The 24,496-nt window shown below is 49.4% G+C and overlaps 9 protein-coding genes across 9 annotated transcripts; 6 read left to right on the forward strand and 3 right to left on the reverse strand.

The window, feature by feature from the left end:
• The first annotated feature begins 1,551 nt into the window (after positions 1 to 1,551).
• On the forward strand, positions 1,552 to 2,785 carry BO85DRAFT_451033 (uncharacterized protein). Its single transcript, XM_025660506.1, has 3 exons — positions 1,552 to 2,030; positions 2,094 to 2,410; positions 2,461 to 2,785. Exons 1-3 carry the CDS (start codon positions 1,973 to 1,975, stop codon positions 2,512 to 2,514), a joined length of 429 nt encoding a protein of 142 aa, XP_025513719.1. The 5' UTR covers positions 1,552 to 1,972; the 3' UTR covers positions 2,515 to 2,785.
• Positions 2,786 to 3,048: 263 nt separating this feature from the next.
• On the forward strand, positions 3,049 to 4,318 carry BO85DRAFT_451035 (mismatch-specific DNA-glycosylase). Its single transcript, XM_025660507.1, has one exon. It carries the CDS (start codon positions 3,206 to 3,208, stop codon positions 4,220 to 4,222), a length of 1,017 nt encoding a protein of 338 aa, XP_025513720.1. The 5' UTR covers positions 3,049 to 3,205; the 3' UTR covers positions 4,223 to 4,318.
• Positions 4,281 to 5,335, reverse strand: BO85DRAFT_451036 (SBDS family protein). The gene is made up of 3 exons (XM_025660508.1): positions 4,875 to 5,335; positions 4,683 to 4,806; positions 4,281 to 4,615 (listed from the first exon to the last, which is right to left on the reverse strand). Exons 1-3 carry the CDS (start codon positions 5,036 to 5,038, stop codon positions 4,562 to 4,564), a joined length of 342 nt encoding a protein of 113 aa, XP_025513721.1. The 5' UTR covers positions 5,039 to 5,335; the 3' UTR covers positions 4,281 to 4,561.
• Positions 5,313 to 8,839, reverse strand: BO85DRAFT_451038 (putative Rho guanyl nucleotide exchange factor). The gene is made up of 6 exons (XM_025660509.1): positions 7,972 to 8,839; positions 7,589 to 7,897; positions 7,332 to 7,532; positions 7,063 to 7,281; positions 6,780 to 7,005; positions 5,313 to 6,729 (listed from the first exon to the last, which is right to left on the reverse strand). Exons 1-6 carry the CDS (start codon positions 8,509 to 8,511, stop codon positions 5,756 to 5,758), a joined length of 2,469 nt encoding a protein of 822 aa, XP_025513722.1. The 5' UTR covers positions 8,512 to 8,839; the 3' UTR covers positions 5,313 to 5,755.
• Positions 8,840 to 9,042: 203 nt separating this feature from the next.
• Positions 9,043 to 10,543, forward strand: BO85DRAFT_521644 (putative 26S proteasome non-ATPase regulatory subunit Nas2). Its single transcript, XM_025665210.1, has 4 exons — positions 9,043 to 9,505; positions 9,577 to 9,649; positions 9,700 to 10,058; positions 10,144 to 10,543. Exons 1-4 carry the CDS (start codon positions 9,338 to 9,340, stop codon positions 10,273 to 10,275), a joined length of 732 nt encoding a protein of 243 aa, XP_025513723.1. The 5' UTR covers positions 9,043 to 9,337; the 3' UTR covers positions 10,276 to 10,543.
• A 373-nt stretch (positions 10,544 to 10,916) lies between these two features.
• BO85DRAFT_470128 (Ran family GTP-binding nuclear protein) lies at positions 10,917 to 12,317 on the forward strand (the record flags this gene model as incomplete). The annotated part of the gene is made up of 6 exons (XM_025662374.1): positions 10,917 to 10,976; positions 11,189 to 11,281; positions 11,354 to 11,507; positions 11,576 to 11,781; positions 11,838 to 12,049; positions 12,184 to 12,317. 5 exons carry the CDS (start codon positions 10,917 to 10,919, stop codon positions 11,967 to 11,969), a joined length of 645 nt encoding a protein of 214 aa, XP_025513724.1. The 3' UTR covers positions 11,970 to 12,049; positions 12,184 to 12,317.
• Positions 12,318 to 12,874: 557 nt separating this feature from the next.
• On the reverse strand, positions 12,875 to 17,190 carry BO85DRAFT_400900 (DEAD/DEAH box helicase). Its single transcript, XM_025657143.1, has 4 exons — positions 15,673 to 17,190; positions 14,834 to 15,611; positions 13,312 to 14,769; positions 12,875 to 13,250 (listed from the first exon to the last, which is right to left on the reverse strand). The coding sequence occupies exons 1-4, from the start codon at positions 16,983 to 16,985 to the stop codon at positions 13,236 to 13,238; spliced, it is 3,564 nt and encodes a 1,187-aa protein (XP_025513725.1). The 5' UTR covers positions 16,986 to 17,190; the 3' UTR covers positions 12,875 to 13,235.
• A 3,236-nt stretch (positions 17,191 to 20,426) lies between these two features.
• BO85DRAFT_460904 (cytochrome P450) lies at positions 20,427 to 22,291 on the forward strand (the record flags this gene model as incomplete). The annotated part of the gene is made up of 6 exons (XM_025661746.1): positions 20,427 to 20,630; positions 20,686 to 21,176; positions 21,228 to 21,372; positions 21,421 to 21,753; positions 21,812 to 22,145; positions 22,209 to 22,291. 6 exons carry the CDS (start codon positions 20,427 to 20,429, stop codon positions 22,289 to 22,291), a joined length of 1,590 nt encoding a protein of 529 aa, XP_025513726.1.
• Positions 22,292 to 23,242: 951 nt separating this feature from the next.
• On the forward strand, positions 23,243 to 23,765 carry BO85DRAFT_489801 (SCP2 sterol-binding domain-containing protein; the record flags this gene model as incomplete). Its single annotated transcript, XM_025663625.1, has 3 exons — positions 23,243 to 23,258; positions 23,325 to 23,534; positions 23,602 to 23,765. The coding sequence occupies 3 exons, from the start codon at positions 23,243 to 23,245 to the stop codon at positions 23,763 to 23,765; spliced, it is 390 nt and encodes a 129-aa protein (XP_025513727.1).
• Positions 23,766 to 24,496: the final 731 nt, after the last annotated feature.

Below are 24,496 nucleotides of genomic sequence, written 5' to 3' on the forward strand. Positions count from 1 at the left end.
TGATCCTTCCACTCGTATCTCAAGGCCATAACCGAGTGTGCTCCTCAATCACGCAGCCGTTTGAGTTTTGCTTTGCGGTGCACTCGTTAAGCTGTCGCGCGCGATTGGCGCACTTAGTAGTGACATGATAGGTTAAAGTCCGTCTTTTCTTGACCTACTGCCATCTCCTCATCTCCCGGTATCCGCCACTAACCTTACCATGTGGCACCGGGATTGTGAGTTGCTATCAATAACCCGTAAATCCATATTTGATTCTTCTGTATTCCTCCGGCTGCTCCGTTGATTCGTTTGGTGAAGGGTGGAGTCTCGGCCAATTCCAGCCTATGAGAAGCGCTGTGCAGGCGCGCATCCCGTCACACGCGGTCAAAGCGGCCATCGACATGGGGAGCGAACCTCTGTGACAGTCGGAACAGGCAGGATTATGATTCGAGATGCAAATTAAGGTCTGGTTGCTACCAAATATAGCTCTCGCATTTCGAGCCAAGACTTTCATGATCCAGGTACTAGTCCAAAGCAGACTCATCTCCGAAATTCGAATGGAAGACCCTGGTATTTCCTAGTGGTGAGTGCTTGGCGTGGGTTGAGCAGGGAATCAGACGATATTGCTGGGGCATTATTTTAAGTTCTTGGCCCTGCACGGTTGAGGTTCTCATCACATCTAGCGACGACTAGATTGGGACTCGGACCGTGTGGGTAGGGACGGTGCTATAATTATCTTGAGTGATAGGGAGCTGCGAAAAGACGGTGAGTTGTCTAGTAGCAGCCTTGAATCCAGTATAGGTTTCCCTGTGATCTAGAAATCCTTCTTCCATCTCGGGGATTTATTCGAGTATTGCCTCTTTCCGTAGACGTATATATTAAGTGGTAATAGTCGACTTGACAGCGGGTATTTATGGCTGTGTAGCAGTAGGCGCCCGATGGAGATCACAGCAAGGACTGGGGGGCAGGGAAAAGACCGACTACCTGGGCACCAGTTTCCCCGCTTCTCAAAGTCTTCACAAGATAGTCCGCCATCAGAGGAGCTTGGATGCTGGAAGCCCCAGCCGGGCGCTTCGTAGCACACGATCCAACCACTCAGGAGCAAAAGCTCCGCAGCCAAACGGGGTGTGATGCACTAGCGACCTGACGGGGCGTGACGGTGGAGCGGAGGATGCAGGAGATTTGCGGCAACACACTTTAGCGGCCGATGCATCTCTGTCAGTTCCACGTTCTGCTTCTTCTGATTGATCCGACCAGCCATAGCGCTCCCAGGATCATTCGCACTGTCACGCTACACCGAGCGCCCAGATCCAATCATAAGGTATTCTCGTGAAGAAGTCAAGGGGGTGAAGATCGCTTCCAGCAGAGAATGGTAGCTGATTGGGTTAGAAAAGACAGCGGTTGATAAAACGCATCCACGTATCACAGGCGTTGAGAGGGGGAAGCGCGGAGGGACGGCGAGTCCGTTGCGTTCGGCCTATTATGAAGAAGATGCAAATCAGGTGGTCTCCTCCGTTGGCGCCGGAAGCTACTAATGTATGTATTCCTGCTCTTTTCCCCCTCCATGGCCGCCATCGCTAAACTGGTCTATCAGCTGAAGTTTGCTCGGTCATGCAGTACATGATTATTTGAACCAACACTATCTCATTCTTCCTGCATTAAGTTTATGTGGTGATGTGATTGCTGTGATTTAAAGCTTATCCGACTCACACACACTACATACGACTACTTCTCCTCACAAGCAAACTGCCGGGGAAGAATTTACCAACCTTGACCTTGCATCGCATCTCTCCACCTGCCATGTCATTTGGAACGAGCATAGCACACACGACATTGATTGATCGGGTGGATGGTTGAGGGATCCCTTGCGGTCGAAAAAGCAATCCTTATGTTTATGAGACAACAACAGCATTGTGTCTATACTTGAGTAACGAGCTCTTTCGCCGGACGGAAGACGCTTGAACTCCCCACTATACGACAAAACCTGCCTACCATGGGAAGACTTATCAAAAATCACTGGGCGCGACTTATTATCCTTACAGCCTCAGCTTGTATGCACCATGCCTCTTCATCTATTCATATGACGATACTAATCTGGATGACTGAATGTACAGACCAAATTGGTGGGGCGATCGAAGGATTTATCTGGCCGAAGGTGTTTTGGGACTTTATGACGCTCAATCTGAACGGCGCTGTCAATCCAGTCCCTGTTCTTCAGATTCTCAACCTCCTCTTAGGTCTACTCGGACTTGCATGGGAATGGCCTTTGAAATATGTCGCCGGTTCCCTCGCGCACCGCAGCATCGAATTCCGATTGATCTTCTATCCCCTCAGCGCTCTCCTCTCCATGCTCCTCTACCAGGGAACGGACCCTGCTCTATACTATCTTATTGGAATCGGGGTGTATTTCTGGGCCTACAGTGAGGGCGAGGTACGTATACACCGACCAATTTCCCCATAAACATGACTGATGTATAATAGGTCGTTTGCCCTGTACCATGGACCCTCCCGAAACGAAGCGAATACAAGGTATAGCATGACTTGTACCAACACGAAACCTCCCACTTGACGACCACGACATGATATGATTTTATGAAACGATACCCAGCGATGCTAGTATATCTGTAATATGTGCTTTATGGAGTTTGGACAGATAAAAAGGTCCTCTTTTAGTCAGCGATGACTATCCAGCTATTGACCTGGATGTGGCCATATAAGGACTCTGTTGCCTGGACACCAGAGTATATGTATCTGTGTGTATTATAGTCTATTTTATCTCAAAACAAAGATAATTCATTATACAAGATCATGCCTTCCATACGATAGATTTACTATCGCTAATAACCGACCAGTTAACACTCTACAACCTGCTAAATCCTCGTTCAAGCCCTTACACAGCTATACACTCTAAATATAGACAAGCCTAGTACGATGCCTAATCCGCCACCCACAGTACTACTCGATGCCTTATTGCCACTTTCCCCAAGGCAGAATCACGTGATTCCGCCCCCAATACTACCCAAAACGGTTAAGCGTCTGGAGCGCTCCAGACCGAGGAACAAGAGATGAGGCAAATCACCAGCAACCAAGGAAAAGCTTTCAGCAATCCCCTGAAATGATACCTATATAAACCGATATCAACAGCACTAACCGGCGAATATTCTGCAGCATTACTGTCACTAACACCGGCAGAGTCTTCCACCCAGACAGACAGCCAGCAACCAGCATGCCCCTCGTCGAAGACAGTCCTCGCGAGGACAACAACAATCAAATACCCCCTACGACTCTCGATCACGATAATGAAGCTTATGATGAAGAACACGACAACGACGACGAAAACGACGTCCCCGTGAACAAAAAGACCAGCTTCAACGGCCGTCTCAATCAATACTTCCACACCGCGAAGCCTACATCCTCAGCGCCACCGGCACTCCCATCCACAAAACAACCCACTACGAGGACTTCATCTCCTCTGAAACGCAAACGAACCGCACCACCAACATCAACATCAACACGAATAACCCGCTCCCGATCCCGCTCCTCCACCTCCACCCCAACCACCACCAGCACCACCACCTCCTCCCCCCGTCCACGCAAACCCCCCACACCACCCACCACCTCAGCATCCGACTCCCTCCTCACCGACACCATCCCACCCAACCTAACCCTCCTCCTCGTAGGCGTAAACCCCGGGATCCTCACCGGCATAACAGGCTACGCCTACGCGCACCCCAGCAACCTCTTCTGGAAACTCCTCCACTGGTCGGGGATCACGCCCATCCGACACCCGCCCTCAGATACATACAAACTCCCGGAGTTATATAACATCGGGAACACGAATATCGTGGAACGCCCGACGCGGGATGCGAGCATGCTGAGCAAGAAGGAGATGGATGCGGGGGTGCCGATTCTGGAGGCGAAGGTGAGGGAGAAGAGGCCTGAGGCGGTGTGTCTTGTGGGAAAGAGTATTTGGGAGGCGGTTTGGAGGGTTAAGGTTGGTAGGGGGATTAGGAAGGAGGAGTTTAGGTATGGGTGGCAGGATGAGGGGATGAATTTGGGGAGAGTGGAGGGGTGGGATGGGGCGAGGGTTTTCGTGGCTACGACGACGAGTGGGTTGGCGGCGGGGATGTCGGTTATGGAGAAGCGGGAGGTTTGGGATGAGTTGGGGAGGTGGGTTGTTGAGAGGAGGAAGGTTTGGGAGATGGAGAAAGGTGGTGGTAGTGATGGTGTGAAAGTAGATTAGAATAGAATAGATGTAGAGTCACGTTCTTGGATACAGTTATAGAATATAGATAGATAGATTTGACCATGATATATTTCATTCATTTATTTCATTTCATTTATCAATTACCCTGCTCTTTTCCTAGGTAGATAGCTAGGATAGACAAGGAGGTACATTTCATCCGCTAGTAAAAAAAAAAAGCATAATCATGTGCTCGATCAGTCGATCATCATGCTACTAATAATCCTTGGCCCCCCCTCTTGCAACATCACGCCACACACCCATCAAGGGAGGGGGAGGAAGGAAACAGGCCAGCCAGCCAGCCAGCAAGGGAGTAAGTAATAACATGGGCGCACGAATCTATCGGAAAGCAGGACCATTACGGAAGTTGGTATCACCTTGTTGTTCGCGAGCCTGTTATCACAAGAGAGATTAGTTAGCATCTTTCCTTCTCAAGTATGGATGAGGAGTATCAACATACAATAGTAGACTGGTACTCTCCACGCTCCAAAATCTGAGTTATAACGTCATCTTCGTTGGCAGTTCCGAATTCATTCTCGAGACTAGCCTTGCTAGCTCCGTCGAGGACGCCTTGGGCTCCGTGCCTGGAAGTAATTGCTTGTTAGCTTTGCTCCCACTGCTGATAGCATGAAGACAAAAGGGGCTTACTTACTTGTGAGTAACAAAGATCTTCCAGCCGTTAAGGACATCCGCCAAAGGGACGGAGCGGTCACTGCGCCAGCGGTTCAGGGCGTCGTGGTCATCAACGAAGACGATGAAGTCGTCGGATGCTCCCTTGTAGAACATCTTGGAGGTGGGGTCGTTGTGGCGAGGCATGTTGGTGGTGTGTAGTGTAGTAGGTTTGTAGTGATTTAGGGACAAAGATGGAAGAAGAACGGTCTAGTTTCTTTCTTTCAATGAAGCTGTTGAGACGATGGAAAGATAAGGAGGAGAGGAAGTTGAGATGAAGTGAGTTGAAGAGTGTCGTGTGAGGTGAGGGCAGATGACGTCACCACGATGCTACCGGAAACAAAGGCGGGCAAACAGTGGCAGGAAGAGCAATTGAAGTGAGGAAAGTCGTGCAAAAGATATGTTAATAGCTAATAGAGAGTTCGTGTGATAATTGAGTTGATTGGATTTATTCTGTTTCCTTTCTCTCTCTCGAATATCGCAGGCCTTAAATACATCGAGGCGGGAGTGCCGACGGGAGCATTGACGTCATCATCGACTGATGCTGCGGATGCTCTGCACTTGCTCTTTCGCTTCTGGTTCACCCGGTGGGGAAACATGGCTCCCTATGGAATTCAATTCCCTCATCGGCATCATCATCATCATCATTCCAGTCACGGACATTATTGGCATTCTGGCATTCTGGCTCGCTAATGCTACTAATTACGTCTCGCTTCGCCCCGGTCAATCTCTCCTCCCCCACTCTCCTCAGAATCGACACGAATGCCTAAGAACCCCATACATATTCCACACACTTGTACTCCGTACCTGGCCATCTGATGCAATACTGCAGGAAATCTCACACAACTTGCATCATCACCTCCATCAAACCCCACTCCCAAGCCCCATGCGACCCTGTCTTTTCGTCCGTCGGGAGGACATCGAATTGAACATCCTCCGAATAGCAGATGTTCTCAAGGAACAAGCGTCGGGTGTCTCCGTTCCCTTGTTACTGGCACTGGTCGGAATGATCTCAGCCTTGGCTTTCGCATTCGGACCTCCTTTTCCTTTCCACGTTTTGGACCGTCGAATATCCTTACTATGTCGCGCCAAGATAGGTCCCTTGTCTGTGTCCGGAGTTGCTGGCTTGCCTCTCGATACACTTCGTAAACTCTTCTCCTGACTCTTTCCAAGCTTCCTATGGACTTTCTCGTCGGCACATGTCGCTCCCGTAACAGACTTAGCGGAATAGCCTGCGGTGCTGAGGCTCACACAGCTGGAGCGTCGGTACAACCCCGGCCGGCGGCTCAGATGTCTCATAAGAGACCCAGGACTATGGAAAATGTCCCCCTTGCCTAAAGTCATCCCAGGGTACGGCAGAACGTCCCGCGTGTAAAAAGCAGATATGGCACGTTCTAGGAGTATTCGATCCTGTCTTCTGGCAGTCAGTACAAGGGCCGGGCACAAGGCAGACATCTTCGGCCGCTCGATTTCCCCGTCCACAGATTCCGTCATCTGGAGTCTTTGTGGGCAATGCGTCTTTTTGATGATGATGTTGTGTGAATCAGGTAGAGTCCGCGATGTAGCCAATGCCTGCATAGATGGTCGGCGAGGTATTAGAGGCAGGACACCGTTGCTGCCACTCAAAGGAGCCAGCTCTAAAGTCAGGAATGAGTGTTCTTTCAGCTTCGCTACCACTGACTTCGGCATGTCAGTTAGTGCGGCTGCAGACTTGAGCATCTCGGTCTCCCATTTCTTTTCTTCGCGTGCCGAAGCAGCACTGAGCACCAGTTCGTAGTTCTTGCCCTGGGACTGGAAAATCAGTTTCCAGGAGAAGAGACAGCCATAGCAACGAAGACCTGTCGCAGAGCTTAGCATACAAGGCAACCCACAGAGGAAGTATCCTCACCTTCTCCGTTTCTTATCGAATCAATCTTCATGTCAGGAATATAAAGACATGTTAATGGCTCAAGCCTTCGGTAGTCATCGCTTGGTTTGGCAATAACAAAATGATAGGTGAACAGTATGCAAACCATGTATCCTCCCGTAATATATTCAGGGGTTTGGTATGTAATGTGAAGGACCCCACAGAGGCTCAAAGGACCCAGTTGCTTGTAGATGTTATCGATGGTGTTCTGTGGATTCAAATGACCTCAGCTTCCATGTTCCGTAGGGAGATGTGGTATACTCACGGCTGCTGACAGATCCATGAAGCTCTGTAGCAAAAACGTCTTCTTCACCAAGGCCTTGGAGACAGGGTTATCGGTAATTTGATTTATTTCGCATACCACCGCGCGAACTTGTTCGAGAATTTGCCGGATGCCATCATGGGCAGATGGGTCGTCTTGAATATGAGTCCATCGTAATAATTCCTCAAGCAGCAAGGGATACTTGCACAGACGCTGAATTGGCTGTTTAACGTGAGCATCCAGAAGCAGAATCAAGGGGTGTCTAACCCGACCTTAATCAGGAGGTCATTCAGAGACATCGCTTTATTCTCCTCTTGTGCCTGTCTGTCCAATGATGCAACCGACTTCGATAGAGCCTCGATGCCCTGGTCGAATATACGCCAATCCGGTACAGACTGGCGCAGAAGACTCACATCTACTGTGAGCAAGCCATAGTTCTTACAGAACACTTTGTAAGCCTTGAAAGATGCCGACTACCAATATCATGTCAGTAGCTGACATAGATATAAGCCTATTGAGAAAAGCTCACCAGGTTGCCGACTTCTAGCGCAACTTGCAAGGCCTCTTTTGTCTCCGCTGCCAACGCCCTGAGACGCGAATCCATAGAAGTCCTAAAGCTACGTGATCGCAGAGACTTGGCATGTAAAGCCCTCAACCCAAAGTCAATTGCACTCAGGCGCTTGTGAACACCCTGAGGCATCAAAGTATCGAACTCAGCTGCTGCCAGGTTCGATATGGGCGTCAGCTTTCGAATCTGGGAGAGGAAGTCCTCATGCGTGTCACGGATCTGCTGAACGTTGTGGTAAATCTCCGGTCTGACCGAAAATATGAAAAGGGCCTACAATCAGAGAAAATGTTAGCTATCTGTAAGCAGCAACACGTGCCTATACTTCAGTTTGAAGGTAATCATACTTCAGCCAGTGCTTTCAAGCCGAAAATATAGTCACATTCGGTGGTGATCAGTTCCCGGAGAACACGTCGCCTCTTAATGGCCCTGTGCTGAGCTTCCTCATCGATTGAAGGATTCAACGCAGGTCTGATGCTGTCTAGCGATTCACGAGCATCAGATCGTATGCTTTGATTTGTTGTGCTCTGCGTAGTTCCCCTCGATCGTACCACACTTTGGCTAGTAATGCTCAGAGTGGCCGTCTTCACGGTTCCAAGATTGGACGAACGGTGGGACAAGGATTCCCATTGCTTTTCCTGAAACTCATTTGAGGTTAACAAGTCCGGTAGGAGGTCCCGATCATCTGGCTTGACTTCCATCGGCCAACCCTCGACGTATCTTTCGGGTGGGGGACAGCCTCTTCGGGATCGGAAGCTATTCATCCAACGCTTGAAAGCAGCCACAGGATCTGCTGGCATAGGATGCGTTGCAGTAATCTCCACCACATATTCGGGCTTCTCCAGGATCAGCAAGGGAGGCTCCCCCATATCCTTGGATTCTTCCATTGTGCAGAGTGTATGTAGAAGTGAACAAACTCCAAGTGAGAATGTGAGCTCAGAAGCAAGTTATGCTTCGGAATCGGAATCACAGGAGAGAATGCGTGTCATGAGTAGATGTGCTTGTTGGCAAGTGGAAGCAACGACTGGCCCAGTTCTTCACATGGGGAAAGCATGGTATACTTGCTGTCGCCGGGGAAGCTCACGTGTTGGATCAAAACGTCCAGTGCGAACAAACGTAAAGCGTATGAAATCCATCACAGTAGGTTAAACAAACTTACGGTAATGTTCTGAGTAAAGTTGCCTCTACATCATGCACCGCTCGGTTGAGAATCAAATTGCAATGTGTTTGGTCCTACCACACGGTAACGGCCTTTCATTGCTCCCAACGATGAAACGACGGGCATCAGCATCATCTGTGCACCTTTAGCCAGACTTGTGAGGGTGAGCGGTTCACAATTTGGTATGTGTTGTTCATGCTACTTTTGAGGCTTCTATATATCAATTTAGCGGCAGCATGGTAGTAGCAGATAGCAGTTTGATATAGCATTTTCAGCCAAATAGACACATTTTTATATAGATACCTAGCATTATTTCTGACTTCAATTTATAATAACTTTATATCGACTTCAATCTTCGAAGAGAAATGGATGATGGTGTTGCGCAGTGCTCTTCCAAGCGCGCGATGCCAAGAAGATGAAACTCCCCCAGATTTCCCACCGAAAGACCCACCGCCGTTTTCCGGGATCCGTCTGCGACAGCTCTCGCCGCCCGGTCCTTCCTTCAACTTCCATCCAACCAACGATGTTTTAAACCACCTCACACTCACTCTAGTATGGGAATACCCATGGGTTCAAACATTCATGCCCCAACAGTAGCCTCCGGCCCTACGTCCGGAGGCGCTCCTCCTCGCGACCTGTCCAAGCTCGGCATGGTCGATCTCATGCAAGAAAAGGAACGCATCGAAGAAGAACTCTCGGCTTTGAGTAGCGTCCTCGGCTCGGTGAGTTCAGTCGATCTTGGACAAGCCTTGCCACTCTGTGAGATGTCGACTGACGATGCTTTCTGCTCTAGCATGGCGTTAATATGAACACATCTCTCACTACTTTCGATGGCTTCCCACGAGACGATATCGATGTTGCCCAAAGTGAGTCACTGCTTTACGCACCCGCAGTGCCTTTGCTAAACCCTAGTTAGTACGCACTACTCGAGCCCGGATTATTCGACTGCGGAACGATCATAAAGACGTGATGTCACATCTGGAGAAAGGAATCCACAACCACTTCGCGAACTTGCAGCGGGCGCAAACTGCCGTACAATCAGGTGGCGGTCTGAATGGTACATCGGGATCGCAAGCTAGTGTGGCTGGCAATAATACATCCGGTGCTGGGACATCTGGGTTACCGTTCGCAAAGGTCAATAGTGTGGTGCCTGGAAGTCCCGCCGACCAGGCAGGTCTGAGGGTTGGAGATACCGTTCGGGAATTCGGGAGTGCCAACTGGCTTAACCATGAACGTCTCTCCAAGGTGGCGGAGATAGTGCAGCAGAGTGAAGGGGTAAGTTGGAGATTTCCTTCCAACCTTCTGGTTCTAGAATCTAAGGACATACACTTGCGAAATGCTCTAAACTAACATCTTCTAGCGCACCGTGGCGGTCAAAGTCGTGCGGAAAGATCCTAGTTCTTCCAGCAGCATTGACTTGTCCCTGCAGCTGGTCCCTCGCCGTGATTGGGGCGGTCGGGGCTTGTTGGGCTGTCATCTCGTGCCGTTGTAGTGGACTGGCATCGGGTTAGGCACGAGAATGACGGCTGTCTACTGTACTCTGGGATAGTCCCTGGAATACCAGGACTGACCCGGGTGCGGTCTACTTTCGTTGATGAATTTTTCTTACTGCTTTCTTGCTATTGGACTCTGATGAGGAATGTGACATGTATTCATGATCGAACGTGACGTGTTTATTATTGCCGGGAAATACCTAGGGAAGCATTTAGGGTGGCGTTTCAGTTTAGGTTCAAGAGATGAAATTGCACCTGTTCATATGGACGTTAATCATCAATTCCGTACAGCGTAGAGGGTTCTCTCGCAAAGAACCGCGTGGATCGACAGCAAGGCATGCAATAACTGCAGTTTGCGCGATCCTGCGGGGCACGGTGGCTGCCTGAGGCCTAACTGTGCCACGTGATCAGCAGGCTTGGGCGACCGACTCACGGCAAAAATTCCATCACCGGTAGAAATAACCTTCCCACTCTTAACTCCTCCCTGTCCAACCCCCTCGTTCTATCGAACCCCCCTCGATCGCTTTGTCCATCGAGTGTCGCATCCCACTGTCGACTTTTGATTTCCGTCGACTTTCATCGCAACTTCTGTTTTCTTCTTCTCATCTCCATCCCCCCCACATCACATCCAACCTTCATCATGGCTGCTGAGGTACCGACCTTCAAGCTTGTCCTCGTCGGTGACGGTGGTACTGGAAAGGCAAGTTGAATCAAGATATTCTATCCCACATGGCTTACTGGGCGGAGGTGGCATGTCGCCTCTTCAACGCCTCTTAACGCTCGACTGCATTCCTGTCATGCGTGTTTACCCCTCTCTGTTGCCCGTCGTCCCTATCAACAGAAAAACTTCATCGCCCGCCCAACCTCACCCGTCACGAGACGTCATTACTGACTGGAGAAATTTCACTACAGACCACCTTCGTCAAGCGCCACTTGACTGGCGAGTTCGAGAAGAAGTACATCGCCACTCTCGGTGTCGAAGTGCACCCTCTCGCTTTCCACACCGTATGCCCCGCCGGAAACCCCGCTTTGTCCATTCCGCCGTCTTTGTGCCGGTCCGACTAACGCTTTTGCCAGAACCTGGGTAACATCCAGTTCGACGTCTGGGACACTGCTGGTCAGGAGAAGTTCGGTGGCCTTCGCGATGGTTACTACATCAACGGACAGTGCGGTATCATCATGTTCGATGTTACCTCCCGCATCACCTACAAGAACGTCCCCAACTGGCACCGTAAGTGCTTCCACCTTCAGGAGTCAAGCCACGCGCGTCCTGTTATCAGACTGACAAATTCATTCTAGGTGATCTCGTCCGTGTCTGCGAGGGTATCCCCATCGTGCTGTGCGGTAACAAGGTCGATGTCAAGGAGCGTAAGGTGAAGGCCAAGACCATCACCTTCCACCGCAAGAAGAACCTCCAGTACTACGACATCTCCGCCAAGTCCAACTACAACTTCGAGAAGCCCTTCCTCTGGCTCGCTCGCAAGTTGGTCGGCAACCCCCAGCTGGTGAGTTAGATCCGGTCATAGGTCTGTGAGACTGGAGACTAACAAGCAATCTTCAGGAATTCGTTGCTGCCCCCGCTCTTGCTCCCCCCGAGGTCACCGTCAACAAGGAGCTTCTGGCCCAGTACGAGCAGGAGATGGACGCTGCTGCCAACATGCCCCTGCCCGACGAGGAGGACGCCGATTTGTAAACGCGCGATCAATAAAGGCTGGGGCCAGAGCCTGGGCCACGAGCTCGGGCTCGTGGTTGCAGTTCTGTCCCAATAACTGGGTACGTTATGCAAGATTTCAAATCACGATACAATGATAGCGGAGGGAAGGAAATTAAGCCCGAGAACGGTCGGCATGATTATGCATTTGCAATATTTACCACTAGTAGTCTAGACTCTGATTATCTCTACAAAGTTCCTTTTTGAAACGGTGACACTGTTTATCCGTCCATCGGCTATACTGTTGGACGAAAAAAAGTTTACATACTCTCTCTCTATTCTCTTCGCTTTTTCTTGCTGTATACAGTGTGTAAACTTGAATCACATAATATCCCAATTCCCCTTACTTAGATCAACCCCCAACAAACTCAATCGCGCCCTCACAGCCCCCCACCAAACTCAGCATACAAAAAAATCCCACTAGACTACCCACTGACAAAAAAAAAAATCAAATACACCCTGAATGAGCATTCCTCATCATCTCCCTTAGTACAATCCAATATGCATAATCCGCCCGCCGATCAATAGAAAGAAAAAGAAAAGTGTGGACTTCCTCTCACCCCTCTCCCCACCCACTCACCCAATAACACAGTGACGTCACCGGTGTGATTATTGATCAGGCTGAAATGAATGTGTGTGTGTGTGTGTGTGTGTGTGTGTGTGTGTTGGGTTGAGATTGACATCCTTGCTTATACTACCAAAACTACTATGATCTAGTAGATATATACTACTACTATGTAAATAACTAAGTAAGTTTGTGCTTACTTGGTTGATTGTTGTTGGATTCTTGTCTGGTTGTGGGGTTTGGGTTAGTTCGGTTTCTAATATGTTTTTCTTACTATACTACTACTACGTACTAGATTATGGGGTAGGTAATCAGTTCAAATGTTCGATTAAGCAATGCTTTCATTCTTGCAGTAGCTAGATAATTAAGAAGTAGGTAAGGTATTGGGGGTGATATGTGGCTGTAGATGAACGATCTCGGAAGTCGGTTTCCGAGTCATTGTGAAAGAGACAAACATTCTTCTTCTTCTACAGTAAGCTAAACAAAAAGTTCATTCTAGACATGACATGGCAATGCAGTGCAGGGGATGGCTGATGAATAGGAACACATACTGTTGGAAGCAAATGGGAAGATGCAGGGGACTAGTAAGTAGGTATAGATCAAAAGGAGAATAGGGTCTAGGGTATCTTGTGCTGGGAATCCGCAAACGCCATGTGAATATCAGATTAAAGTAAAGGAAATGATTAAGAGCGGATGTTCTAGAGACAGATTAGTTAGAACGATCGTATAAAAATATATGTAGGGTAGCTGTTGACTTACAAACAGAAATGCGAGTTCGCGGGCTCCGAGTCTAGAGAGATTGCTAGAAGCCTTCTCGTCCAGAGCACCTTCGACAAGCTCCCGCTTCTTATCCTGCAATTCAAGGATACGGTCTTCGACGGTATCCTTCACGACAATGCGGTGGATCTGGACAGGACGAACCTGTCCAATGCGATGGGCACGGTCGACTGCCTGCTCTTCGACATAGGGGTTCCAAAAGGGGTCGAAAATGATGACCTGGGATGCTGCGACGAGGTTCAGGCCGGCGTTGCCGGCTTTCAGCGACACCAACATGATTCTGCAGTCTTCATTGTCGGTAAAGTCCATCACGGATGCGTTTCGATCGGCTGGTCGCATGCTCCCGTCGTAGCGTCGGTAGTCCCATCCTTGACGAGCAATCGGAATTTCCAGCAAGTCGAGCAGGGACGTGAACTGGCTGAAGATGATGGTCTTCTCGTTGCCGTCTCGGTGGTAGACATCGCGCAAGATCTCCATAGCCTTTTCGATCTTGGCACTTGACATCCAGGTCTTTTCGAGACGACGCAGGTACTTGAGCTTCGACTTCTTATTCTTCTGGGCATCCTTTTTGAGTTCCGCCAGGGACTTCTTGTTCTTGGCTTTGCCCTTGCCCTTCGCTCGCTTGCTCCTCGTAGAGGGACCTTCGTCCTCATCATCGTCTTTGACAATGAACCGAGATAAACCTCCAGCGTCGTCACTATCATCATCGCTGTCATCGTCGCTATCCTCGTCGGTGCCTTCCGTATCTTTTGTAGAATCAACACCTTCTGCTTCGTCGGACTCATCAGGGAAATGCACTTTCTTGAACGAACGATGATCGGTGATTTTCTTTGGATCCACCTTTGCGCGGCAATTGGGACACTTTACTTCGCCTCCGTCATCGCGCCCGTTCCGTAGGGCCATTTCAGGGTCCGCAATTCTGGAAAAGCACTCCGCGCAGGTTCCATGACCACAAGGGAAGAAAATGACGGGGTTTTCAACAGCATCGATACAGATTGGGCATTCTAGCTCGGTGTTGTCCTTGAGTCGAGCAACGACTTCAGCGCCGAATGCTTTCGCATTGGCAATGAGATCCATGCCCTCTTCAGCAGCATTGACTTCAGTGGTGAAGTCCTTGATCAAATGGGGATGGCAGCACGCTTGTCGGAGTCGAAGTAATAGAACCAAAATATTGGAATAGTTACGTCCAACTCCTTGTTGGAGATATCGGTCCACCTCGCGTTGACTGCGTGACTCCAAAGTATTGTAGAACTCTTGCTCTTCCTCGCTGAAAACAGCATGGACTCTTTCGGAGACCTTGGGCGGTAGTTGCAAGATCGGCTTGCCGTCAATTTCCGAGCTCTTAGTTCGCCGCAAAAGAATGGCTTTCAACAAAACCTGTAACTGGAGCATAGCCTTCTCGCGCATGGCGGGGCTAGATTTCAACGGCCGAGTGAAGTCCTAGAATTCAGGGTCAATTTATTACCTCCGTTGAACATCTTAAATGGGGTTAGGGAATACTCACGCGATTGAATGTCTCGATATTGGAGTAGGGGCGGATACGCAGAAACTTGATCAGCGAGTGTAACTCTTCGACATTGTTCATCATAGGAGTTCCTGTCATGCACCAGCGGTAGGTCGTATTGAGCTGGCAGCACGCAAGCGCAGCTTTTGCATTTCGATTCTTAATGCACTGGGCTTCATCCGCAATAACGCGATGCCATTTGCAACGCCGCCCCAGAAGAGGAAGAGTGTCCAGGGCTTGTCTCGCCAAGTTAACATCCCGTTCCTCTAGCTCCTCGTACTTCTGCTTCCGTTTCAATTCTGCGGCCAGTGTGCCGAAGGTGGTGAGAACCACGTCGTACCGCTTCAGTTCTCTGAAAGTGAGCCGTTTATCGCCATGCAATACCCAGATGGATAGTTGATGTTTTCCGGGCTTAACCATCCGTTCGATCTCTCGTTTCCATTGTTGCACTAACGCAACGGGGGCAATGATCAGGGTGGGTTTGCGCTCGGGGTCAGTCGACGGGCGGGACACTATGAGAGCGATCGCTTGTATGGTCTTCCCCAGACCCATATCATCGGCAAGGATACCGCCCTTGTTGTCGCCCTCTTCCATCGACTTCATCCAAGACAACCCCAACTTCTGGTGCTCCAGCAGCGTGTACTTGAGAGCTTCAGGGGTTCCTTCGCGGTTCTGTAGGGCAATCTCAGAGTCAGGTCTGATGCTTTCCAGCAGCTTCTGAATATCTTCTTTTGTCTTGTTTGGGTCGGGGCCATAGATTTCAGAGCCATAGTAGTCACTAGGAAGGTCAGTTGCTACTTCAAGGATCGGCGCGTTATGAGGGGGGTCAAGTTACTCACTCTAGATAATCTCTGGCCTTGCGAAATCCATTTGGTCCTTGGTAATTTTCCAGATCAATATACGGAGGGTCTGAAGACCTGGGATCGTTGCCGCCGAGTATCATCCTTCCAGCTTGCACCAGCATCTCCCTGCCTGCATTGAGCCTTGCCATTGTGTTTGACATTACATGGGGACCAAACACAGATCCAGATCCCATTCCATCACGCGGCGCAGGAGACTGGAGTGACCGACTCTGCGCTTGATGACCAGGTCCGTTAGGCATCGTAGGGGCAAAAGGGCCCCAGCGCGGAGGACGCGCATGTGGAGCGGCTGTTATTTGGCAATGGCGTTGAAAGTCGGACGGCGTGATCTCGGCGAGATCGCTATCATCGCTACTAAGCAAGGACTGGGGATCTCGGGCCTCACTGAAGGGGGAGCGGTTGTTGTCACGACTGTGAGAGGGCAGAGATTCAAGTGGGTTATGTTGCGCCCAAGATTCGGGGAACCGGCCAGTGTTGGTCATGGAAGGTCTGTTCGACGAAGAAGAAGGACCGGTGGCGGAAACTGACGGTCGTGGAGGGAACATGCTTTGCGAAGACGACGGCGACTGAGACGGCTCACGGAAGGAGTCATTAAGTCGGCGAGCAAACTCAGCGTCACGGCGCTCCTGTTCTCGGCGTTCCTCGAGCCATTGCTCGGCCCGTCTTTGCTCCTCTTGGATCTCGCGCATGATATCAGCGCTGTCTATGCCCAAGATCTGGCGTAGCTGTTCATTGCCAGCGAGTGGGTCATCTAGATCATCGTCGGGAGCATCATTGCTAGGCTCGGCCTCGGGACTAACGCGACGCATCCGCTTTAACCGTCTGGAAACTGGGGCCTCTAAGTCGTCTGTGAAATCCGAAGAGTCGGAGTCATCTTCAATGTTCTCAGAGTGGCCATCCTCACTGCTGAGGTGTAGACGCTTTCGCAAAGTTGACGGTCCGGGGGCGACATCAAAGCGCAGCACAGACCGATCATCAGACGAAGAAGACGAGTCGACCGAAGGTGCACGACCAGCACTTTCCGGAGCATCAGAAAAGGCACCATCGAGCTGGGCAGAAGGCAAGCCTGAACGGGCTGGACCCGGTGGCGGAGAGGCGGCGGACGGGCCCCCAGCGGGACGACCTTGGAGCACCGCTAGTCGGGCTTCCAGGCGTTTGATGACATCTAGAATCTCTTGTCGGTCTTCAGAGGCATCGGGTCGTTCCTCTTCCAAGCTTTGCAAAATAACCTGGTTGAGCTCGATATCCTCTAGGATTTCTTGAATTGACGACGCGTCGGACGCGGACGCCATTATTGCCGAAGTTAACTGAGCAAGGCTAGACTGACTGGCAGGGCGCAAGCCGACCCCACAACACTCTGATAATAGGCGGGTTGATCTCACCCAACGATTGAAGAGAGATCTCCCGTCTGTTCTCAATATATATTGGAGAAACAGATACAGTCTCAAGAAGACCAAAGAAAAAGGGGGGGAAGGCAAGTGAGTAGAAGAAGAGTGAAGTAGATGGGGGGCGCGGTATTCGGGGGGAGGAAGATCTGATTGATGGAGTTGCGGGAGTCGCGATCGCTTGGCGGTACCTGGCAGCTGAGTTTAAAAATTGAAATAAAAAATCAAAAGAGTAACACAACACTCTTTTTTTTTTATCTTTTAGTCTTTGTTTCCCACAGCTTAAGTGAATAAATTCAAGTTATTCTCTTGAGGCATCATCCCCAGGGACTGCGACCGTAGTCAAGGAATACGAACACATATAAGTACCTCTGTGAATTGGATTCCAAGGCTCTGAAAGTTTGCCCCGGCTTGAACTGGGTGGCAATCTCCATTCCCCTACCGCTTCAGGAAAGCCTGAAAATTTGCTTTTTACCGGCTGTCCGTTTTCTGGCATGTCATATTTGATGCCTATCTGCCTATCAAACTAGGTGGATATAAGATTTCACAACTTCTGCTGATTGCACTGCTAGAGGACAACACTTTATTTTACTGCATCGTCTGTTACTATTGGTCAATTATCTTATGAGAATCAAACTGTGGCCAGTTACTGTGCTTATTTGATGTGCATAAATCCGGCAAGCTATAGTTCGTAAATGTAGTAGAAGCAGTAGCACCACCGGTTGTGGCGCTCATCAGCGACACTCTATACATATGCTCCCCTTTATGTAACCGTCTTTATCCAGCACTTGTCACATCATACATGGTATTCATTATCTTCAGCGATAGGGAAAAATAGTAACTTTGCCTTTTATGCAGCTATCAATGATGGCATATTGAGTCAATGTGAGGTTGCAGATAGAAAGCTACAGCAGTGCCACGTCGCCATATTCCGAGTAATGATGCGTCATTACATGATGCATATGTCTATATCATATCCATGTCTATGGTGAACAAGTGCTGCTGGAACGAATGGGAATGACTACTTAGTATCTGTTTCGATATGCTGTCGTAGAAGAAATCAAAGCCAGCCCCTTATATTGAGGATGCGATTAGAGGCAAGTTCTTCTGTGGATGTGCTGTTAGGAGGTAGGCAAAAGACTCAAAAATTCACAGATATCCTCTATGGCTTCAGGGAAGTGTATGTCAGATTGACGTAGACATATCTAATCCGACCTGAAAGGGTCGAACAAGGTCGACTGAATGAACCACCAGACCAAACCGAGAAGCAAAAAGATAATCACGATCATTTCAAGGGCCATGGTTATGCGTGGTGCTGTGGACAGCGTCAGGAAATCGGGTCAATTCACGAGCTGTTCTTGGGATGCAACAATTAATCTGCTCTGTAGAGTCAAAATGAAATGGATGAGACTGGAAAGAGATTGTCTTGGCGAGCAGGACCGTGGATTTTAAAGGTTCTGAGACAGCATAGTCGAGGCAACATGGAATCTACCTTGATCATCTTACTTCATTGGGTGGGAAGTTAAGGGAAAAGATAGTATGTGATGCTCGAAACTTCTCATCTTGTCCTTCTGACTATCTTCAGGGAAGTTCCTTATGGATCTCTCAAGGGCAGGAATTATGATCTCTACGTCTCGCCGGGATCCGTCCATCGAAACTTTCCTGCAGGCTTACACTGATCATCATATGTGACTACCCTTGCCTCGAGACGAACGTAGAAGGCATGACCAATCATGAAAGCAAATGAATGTAATACAACCAGAAGGGCTGTCGACAAGATTCTGGCAGTTTCTACTCCTGAATGGCCTCAGTAAGCTAATTGCCTCAGAAATGCCTATAGGATGTTCCAAGACACGGGCAGGGACTTATTCGCTTGTATGTAGTATGTAAAAGCTATAGCTAGATCTCAAGAGAGTGTTAGAGGGAGTAAGAATCGGCCACGTAGACAGCATAGATACCAAAGGATCCGATCAGATAGCGCCTGACTACAATAAATCTCTCGGCAGGGTATCATCCATCAACATACAGTTCTCAATGAAACTAGTTACTATCTTGGGACCATCGTCTGAGCCTCGAGACGAGACAAGCTGGACAATCCCGCTACAGTCGAAAGTAAGAGCTGCACAAAAAGCGCCTTCGGACATAGTCGGTCTCAAGGGAGTGCGCCGCAGCGATCCTATACGCATGCTATATGCAGCCCATGTCAGAATAAAGCCGGCAGCCTTGTCAAGCTGGGCAGCCCAGATGGCAGCAGGAATTTATGCACAGACATTATGCGTGAAACAAGACCATCTACAGCACGACGAAAGGGGACGTGTCTAGATCATCTTTAGTAATAGACTCGCGAGTCCTAGATTTCAATCACACCCGCTTGCTGCTAGGTTGCATTTCGAAATCGGACTAACAGGAATCCGGTCTGGGGTAGTTTAGTAGTTCTCCAAGATTAGGAAGAGTAAAAGGACTAAAGGCTAGCAGTTTCTGCTCTCCGGCCGAGTGGCCGTGTGCTAAAGCCATACTTACCCACCCATACCCTCCAGGCCCGAGCTAATCCACACCGGCAAGGGGCTCACAGGGCCAATTATCTCGGTTGCTCCCGATTATGATCGTGACCACCACATGGTGCAGTGGATCCAGTCGTAGAGAAGGATGGGTAGTCAAAGATGGATGTGGGATGCCTTAAACCTTGCTGCAATGAGTCGGACATCGCATTGCGGGGACATGCCTCATATGTGACGCATAAGGTTTTCTCGTCTCATAGCAGGTGGATCTACGTTGACAGTCAACAGTTGGTCTCTGGTTTCGCAATCCGTAGATTTTAGAATGCCTGGAGGTCTTGCGCAGTGACGCGGCGATTCATTATTCACAGCTTTAGGGTTAGCCTCTGATTGTCAATCCAGTGGCATTCAGTATGCAGGCTGAAGCACTTCAATTTTGCCAGGAATATATAGCTCCCCGTAAGCCTGACTGTTATAGTTTACCTAGTTCATGGTAGCTCGAAAAGTTCAGCCAGTACAGTATCTCATTGGTCGGTATCTTTTATCCAGGCGTTGCTATATTGTGAGCAACCTAGGGTCGATGGACCGGGGCCCTCCGGTGCCAAGGTTGGTTGGGCCTTTTGTAACTGAATATACCTGCTCTCTCCAGAGCTCCCATACATTGATCAATAGGATAAATCCTGGAAGCAGCCGATGATGGTGTCAGAAACCATAGAGTAGTCCTATGTTTGTGAGTACATAAAAGGTGTGCCTGTACGTAGCGATCACTCTATAGTATCGACCAATCCAATCCGGTAAATGGGCGTTTTCATCTTAGTCTGAAGGATCGATTACACATTCCAAACTAGGAGACATGTTTCTCGGAATCAGCACCGCCTCCTGGCTCGTGATAGGCATCATAGGCGTTGGCTTGTGTCTTGTCGTGAAACTCTTTGAGACTTCGCCGGTTCCTAATGACATTCCTCGGGCTTTGAACAGGAAGAGTCTCCTAGGGCGTGCTGTGGAGCGTTTCGTTGGCGTCAACCCCATAAGCTTTATTCGCGAGGGTTATCAGAAGGTTGGTGGCACCCCTTCGAAGCATGTCTTTCTTGCTGATATCATTTTTTATCTAGTACTCCAAACATCAAAAACCATTCGTGCTGCCCAGCGTCGCCGAGGGCGATGAAGTTCTTCTCCCCAAAGACCTGGCCAAGCACGTCTTGTTTTCAAAAGAAAATGAATACAGCTTCAAAGCCTATATTACTGACTTTTTCCAACTGAAGTACACCAGCTGGCCGCTGGCCTTTGCCAATAAATATGACAACTATGTCAAGCTCATCAGTAAAGATCTGACGGAAACCCTCAAGACGGACACGGTTGCAAGATCACTGGCTGAGGAAGCCCGATCATGCCTGAAAGACCTCTGGGGCGAAGATACTGACAAATGGGTCGAGATCAACTTGTACTGTGCAATGGAGAAGATGGCGTCGCGGATGATCAATGTGCTGGCGATTGGACCAGGCCATAGCGACGACGAGACCCTTCTGAATGCCATGGCACATTGCTCGGATGCCATCGTCTTTGGGGCCAGTATCATAAAGGCGTTTCCGTCTTTCCTTCACCCGTACGTACATCCACACTAATCGTATTACCCGGGGGTCTAATCTTCTCTCAGAGTCATCGGGCCCATTGTAGGAATGGTCAATAGATACTTCGAGGTGATTTTCCACAAGCGTATGAAGCCTATTATTGAGTCCAAGATCAAAGAGCAGCAAAATCAGACGGATCCCGAAGCCCAAGAGGAAACGCTGAAGTCTATGGTGAGTACCTTGCCCACGGTCTTCGGTTTTGTGCTGACTTTCCCTCAGGATAGCTTGCTGGACCTGCTCATTCGGGCCGGACTTCGCAGCAAATGGCCGATGGAAGCCACGTCCATGTGGCTATCATATAGAGTCTTCATGATCAATTTCCCGGGCGTACACACGACTGCAGTGTCTGCTACAAGTGTTCTTATTGATATTTTGAGTGATCCGGTTGATGAGAACCTTGTCAATCATCTCAGAGCAGAAGTTGAGAGCATTTCTGGTGGTTCAAGTGGGGACTGGACGGCAGAGGACCTGGGAAGGGCTGCACTGCTAGACAGTGCTGTGAAAGAGAGCCTCCGGTTGAACGGCATTAACGCTGCCAGCCCGACGAGGAAGGTATGCACGAAATTCTGACTTTCCCCTTTCTCACTTCGTGGTCTCACTTACAATTCAGGTTGTCGCTCCCAATGGTGTCACTCTTGCAAACGGTCTTTTCCTGCCTTGCGGGACAAAGGTTGGGATCCCCCAGTATGCCCTCCACCGGGATGAGGAATTCTATCCGGAGGCGGATAGATACAATCCCTACCGATTCTATATCGAGAATGCATCTGAAAGCGAGAGACGTCAGAGTTCGATGACCACGCCTAGCGATGAGTATGTGGTCTTCGGTCACGGTCGTCGGCAGTGCCCTGGACGCTTTATCTTCGCCCACATTTTCAAGGTGTTCATCGCGGAGATGCTACTAAACTATGACATTCAGCCTATCTTAGTGCGTCCTAAGATTCACAGTAAGTTTCGCTGATGGGTATTCATTATAAGCAGGAGAACAGTGTTGACCAATAATCATGTAGGATGGGGCCGTTTCCAGCTGCCACCTGTGACCACAAAGCTCACTGTGCGGCGTAAGAAGCGTAACTCGGTTACGTGTGAATGAAGTTGAGCCACGAAAGGCGATGTCTGGATGCCTTTGTGTTGCGGCGATCAGTGGAGAGTTGCCGTGCCGAGTTTGGTAAGATGATACGGGTTAGAGATTAGTTAGGTTTAGGAAACAAATGATTGTATTTGCGTCTCAAGTTGTATACTGTGTAGAGACCCTGGTATTGCAAAGTGAGTAGACTGCCTGAGGCGGCAAAAATGAAATCATTTTTGGGGCGATCCCGCGGACAATGATGGGTGGGCGTGTGAGAGCGCCAAGTCACACGAGACACGATCGCTTGCATGTGGGTATCAGTATCCGACTTGCAAAATGGTCCTCGGTCAGGTTACTTAAAACAACCATATGGGGAAGCGGTAACGGAGTAAAGATTTATGTAGATCTCCGAGACCGAGAATGGTGTTGGTTGGGTCGTCGAGAGTTTATCAGCAAGGTTGACCAAGGCAGGAAGCAAGTAGCTTTTTGTAGCAGTCTGGCTTGTGCAATTGAACCAGTCAATCTGCACCGCTGACGTATAGTTCTATGTAAAATATTTATTCATCCGACATCTGCAGCAAGGGAGAAGTGCAATGTAGACTGTAAAGCAAGAAGCAAAGGGTCACAATCAAGGTGGTGGTGGTGGTGGTACTACTTTGTTGATCACAGATCACAGGAGAAAGACTGGCTGGCTGGCTGACTGACTAGTTACTAACTACTAGTTAGTAGTGGACAGCCTCGGTCCAACCGTGCCGCGACCGCCTCCATTTCACATGTTCCGTCGCCCGAACTCTCCGGGGAAGCTCTCACTGCAAGAATAAGCAACCCCGGGGTCCAGCGCTGCTATTAATATATAACTCCGGTCCCTCCTCAGTGACAGCCTGTCTGACTACTTCTGGTTACATCAAAACTTACTCATTCCTTACCTCTTCGTTCATTGTCTGTGAACCCTTCCTATCTCCTCTCATAGTCACCATGTCTCTCAAGAACGGTACGTCTATCCTCTGGTCGCCATCCTAATCTGGAGCTGTGGCTGAGCCTTGTGGCACCCCTACAGACGCTTTCCCTTCTTCTGCCGCCTTCGACGCCATCAACTCGACTCTACAGGCTGATGCTGCCGAGCGCAAAGAGGCCATCAACAAGGCTAAAGCGGTCGTCGCTTTCAACATCAAGAACGACAAGGGCCAAGAAGAGAGCTGGTATCTCGACCTCAAGGACAAGGGTGTCGTGGGCAAGGGTGCTGCTCCCGAGGGAGGAAAGGCCGATGGTGAGTTCAATCAGCTTCTGCACCAAATAATGTATCCGATACTGATGAGGCATCGATGTTATGGCAGTGACTCTTTCCCTTTCGGATGCCGACTTCAGTGCCCTCGTAAGCGGCAAGGCCAACGCTCAGAGACTTTTCATGGGTGGGAAGCTCAAGATTAAGGGCAACATTATGAAGGCAACCAAGATGGAGCCCGTCCTGAAGAAGGCCCAGGGCAAGGCCAAGCTATAGATACCCGATTTTTGCTCGTTATTTTTTGCTACAGTTGAAACATCAACAGTGAAACACTGCTGTTTCTTGTGTTCTTTTTATTCATCAGTGGGTCTCATTTACATTGTAGGTCATTAGGCACTGCTCGTGTATTTTGCCAAGGACTATGTATGTGCTAGGGATAGGCTTAACAATGCCGCGACGTCATTTCAGTCAGTTGCTAGTATTAGTAGTATTCAGTAGAGCTATAGAAATAGGAACTACGACTAGGGTAAGGAAGAGGCAAATCCGGAGAAAGGGCAAATTCTGATTCTATGGCCGTGTTTCGTCACGTCGATAAACCCTCCGTTATCGGGCTTTTTACTATCACGCTGCTTTCTGATTGTGGTGAGTGGTCACGTCATGCCGATGAAGTATATATTTGCCGAAGCAGTAGTGGCTACGACCACTACACTATACTTACTACTATTACTGCTCTGTAGTACACTCACCAAACATATAGTGACCTAAATATGCGGACAATCAGATCGGCACTCTCCGACCATCAAGAATATTAAATTGAATAGACACATGTAGGTGTCAACTATCCGTGCTGCGAAAACGGCACGCCCTGCAGCTGCGAGAATGAGGGAACTTGTCATGGAAACCAGAAGGTGAAAGGGTTGCGGGTGACCCGAAGTGGGAAGAAATCACAATACCCCGTAAGGGTACCGTTTGACATGCCGCCTGCTCTGCAGGATGTCTGTGTAATT

Source organism: Aspergillus piperis, assembly GCF_003184755.1.
Source record: "Aspergillus piperis CBS 112811 unplaced genomic scaffold BO85scaffold_14, whole genome shotgun sequence".
NCBI classification, from domain to species: Eukaryota; Fungi; Ascomycota; class Eurotiomycetes; order Eurotiales; family Aspergillaceae; genus Aspergillus; species Aspergillus piperis.

What these genes read in the sequence shown, in the direction of transcription:
- BO85DRAFT_400900 (XM_025657143.1), bottom strand. Translation starts at nt 16,985, where the DNA reads ATGGCGTCCGCGTCCGACGCGTCGTCAATTCAAGAAATCCTAGAGGAT. An exon ending in AAGGCCAGAGATTATCTAGA is followed by an intron (nt 15,612 to 15,672) that starts GTGAGTAACTTG and finishes TGACCTTCCTAG; the next exon opens with TGACTACTATGGCTCTGAAA. An exon ending in ATATCGAGACATTCAATCGC is followed by an intron (nt 14,770 to 14,833) that starts GTGAGTATTCCC and finishes CCTGAATTCTAG; the next exon opens with GACTTCACTCGGCCGTTGAA.
- BO85DRAFT_521644 (XM_025665210.1), top strand. Translation starts at nt 9,338, where the DNA reads ATGGGAATACCCATGGGTTCAAACATTCATGCCCCAACAGTAGCCTCC. An exon ending in CGATATCGATGTTGCCCAAA is followed by an intron (nt 9,650 to 9,699) that starts GTGAGTCACTGC and finishes AACCCTAGTTAG; the next exon opens with TACGCACTACTCGAGCCCGG. An exon ending in TAGTGCAGCAGAGTGAAGGG is followed by an intron (nt 10,059 to 10,143) that starts GTAAGTTGGAGA and finishes AACATCTTCTAG; the next exon opens with CGCACCGTGGCGGTCAAAGT.
- BO85DRAFT_451038 (XM_025660509.1), bottom strand. Translation starts at nt 8,511, where the DNA reads ATGGAAGAATCCAAGGATATGGGGGAGCCTCCCTTGCTGATCCTGGAG. An exon ending in CGCTAGAAGTCGGCAACCTG is followed by an intron (nt 7,533 to 7,588) that starts GTGAGCTTTTCT and finishes TGATATTGGTAG; the next exon opens with TCGGCATCTTTCAAGGCTTA. An exon ending in TGAATGACCTCCTGATTAAG is followed by an intron (nt 7,282 to 7,331) that starts GTCGGGTTAGAC and finishes CACGTTAAACAG; the next exon opens with CCAATTCAGCGTCTGTGCAA.
- BO85DRAFT_451036 (XM_025660508.1), bottom strand. Translation starts at nt 5,038, where the DNA reads ATGCCTCGCCACAACGACCCCACCTCCAAGATGTTCTACAAGGGAGCA. An exon ending in AAGATCTTTGTTACTCACAA is followed by an intron (nt 4,807 to 4,874) that starts GTAAGTAAGCCC and finishes AATTACTTCCAG; the next exon opens with GCACGGAGCCCAAGGCGTCC. An exon ending in GAGAGTACCAGTCTACTATT is followed by an intron (nt 4,616 to 4,682) that starts GTATGTTGATAC and finishes TTGTGATAACAG; the next exon opens with GCTCGCGAACAACAAGGTGA.
- BO85DRAFT_451033 (XM_025660506.1), top strand. Translation starts at nt 1,973, where the DNA reads ATGGGAAGACTTATCAAAAATCACTGGGCGCGACTTATTATCCTTACA. An exon ending in TATCCTTACAGCCTCAGCTT is followed by an intron (nt 2,031 to 2,093) that starts GTATGCACCATG and finishes CTGAATGTACAG; the next exon opens with ACCAAATTGGTGGGGCGATC. An exon ending in GGGCCTACAGTGAGGGCGAG is followed by an intron (nt 2,411 to 2,460) that starts GTACGTATACAC and finishes GATGTATAATAG; the next exon opens with GTCGTTTGCCCTGTACCATG.
- BO85DRAFT_451035 (XM_025660507.1), top strand. Translation starts at nt 3,206, where the DNA reads ATGCCCCTCGTCGAAGACAGTCCTCGCGAGGACAACAACAATCAAATA.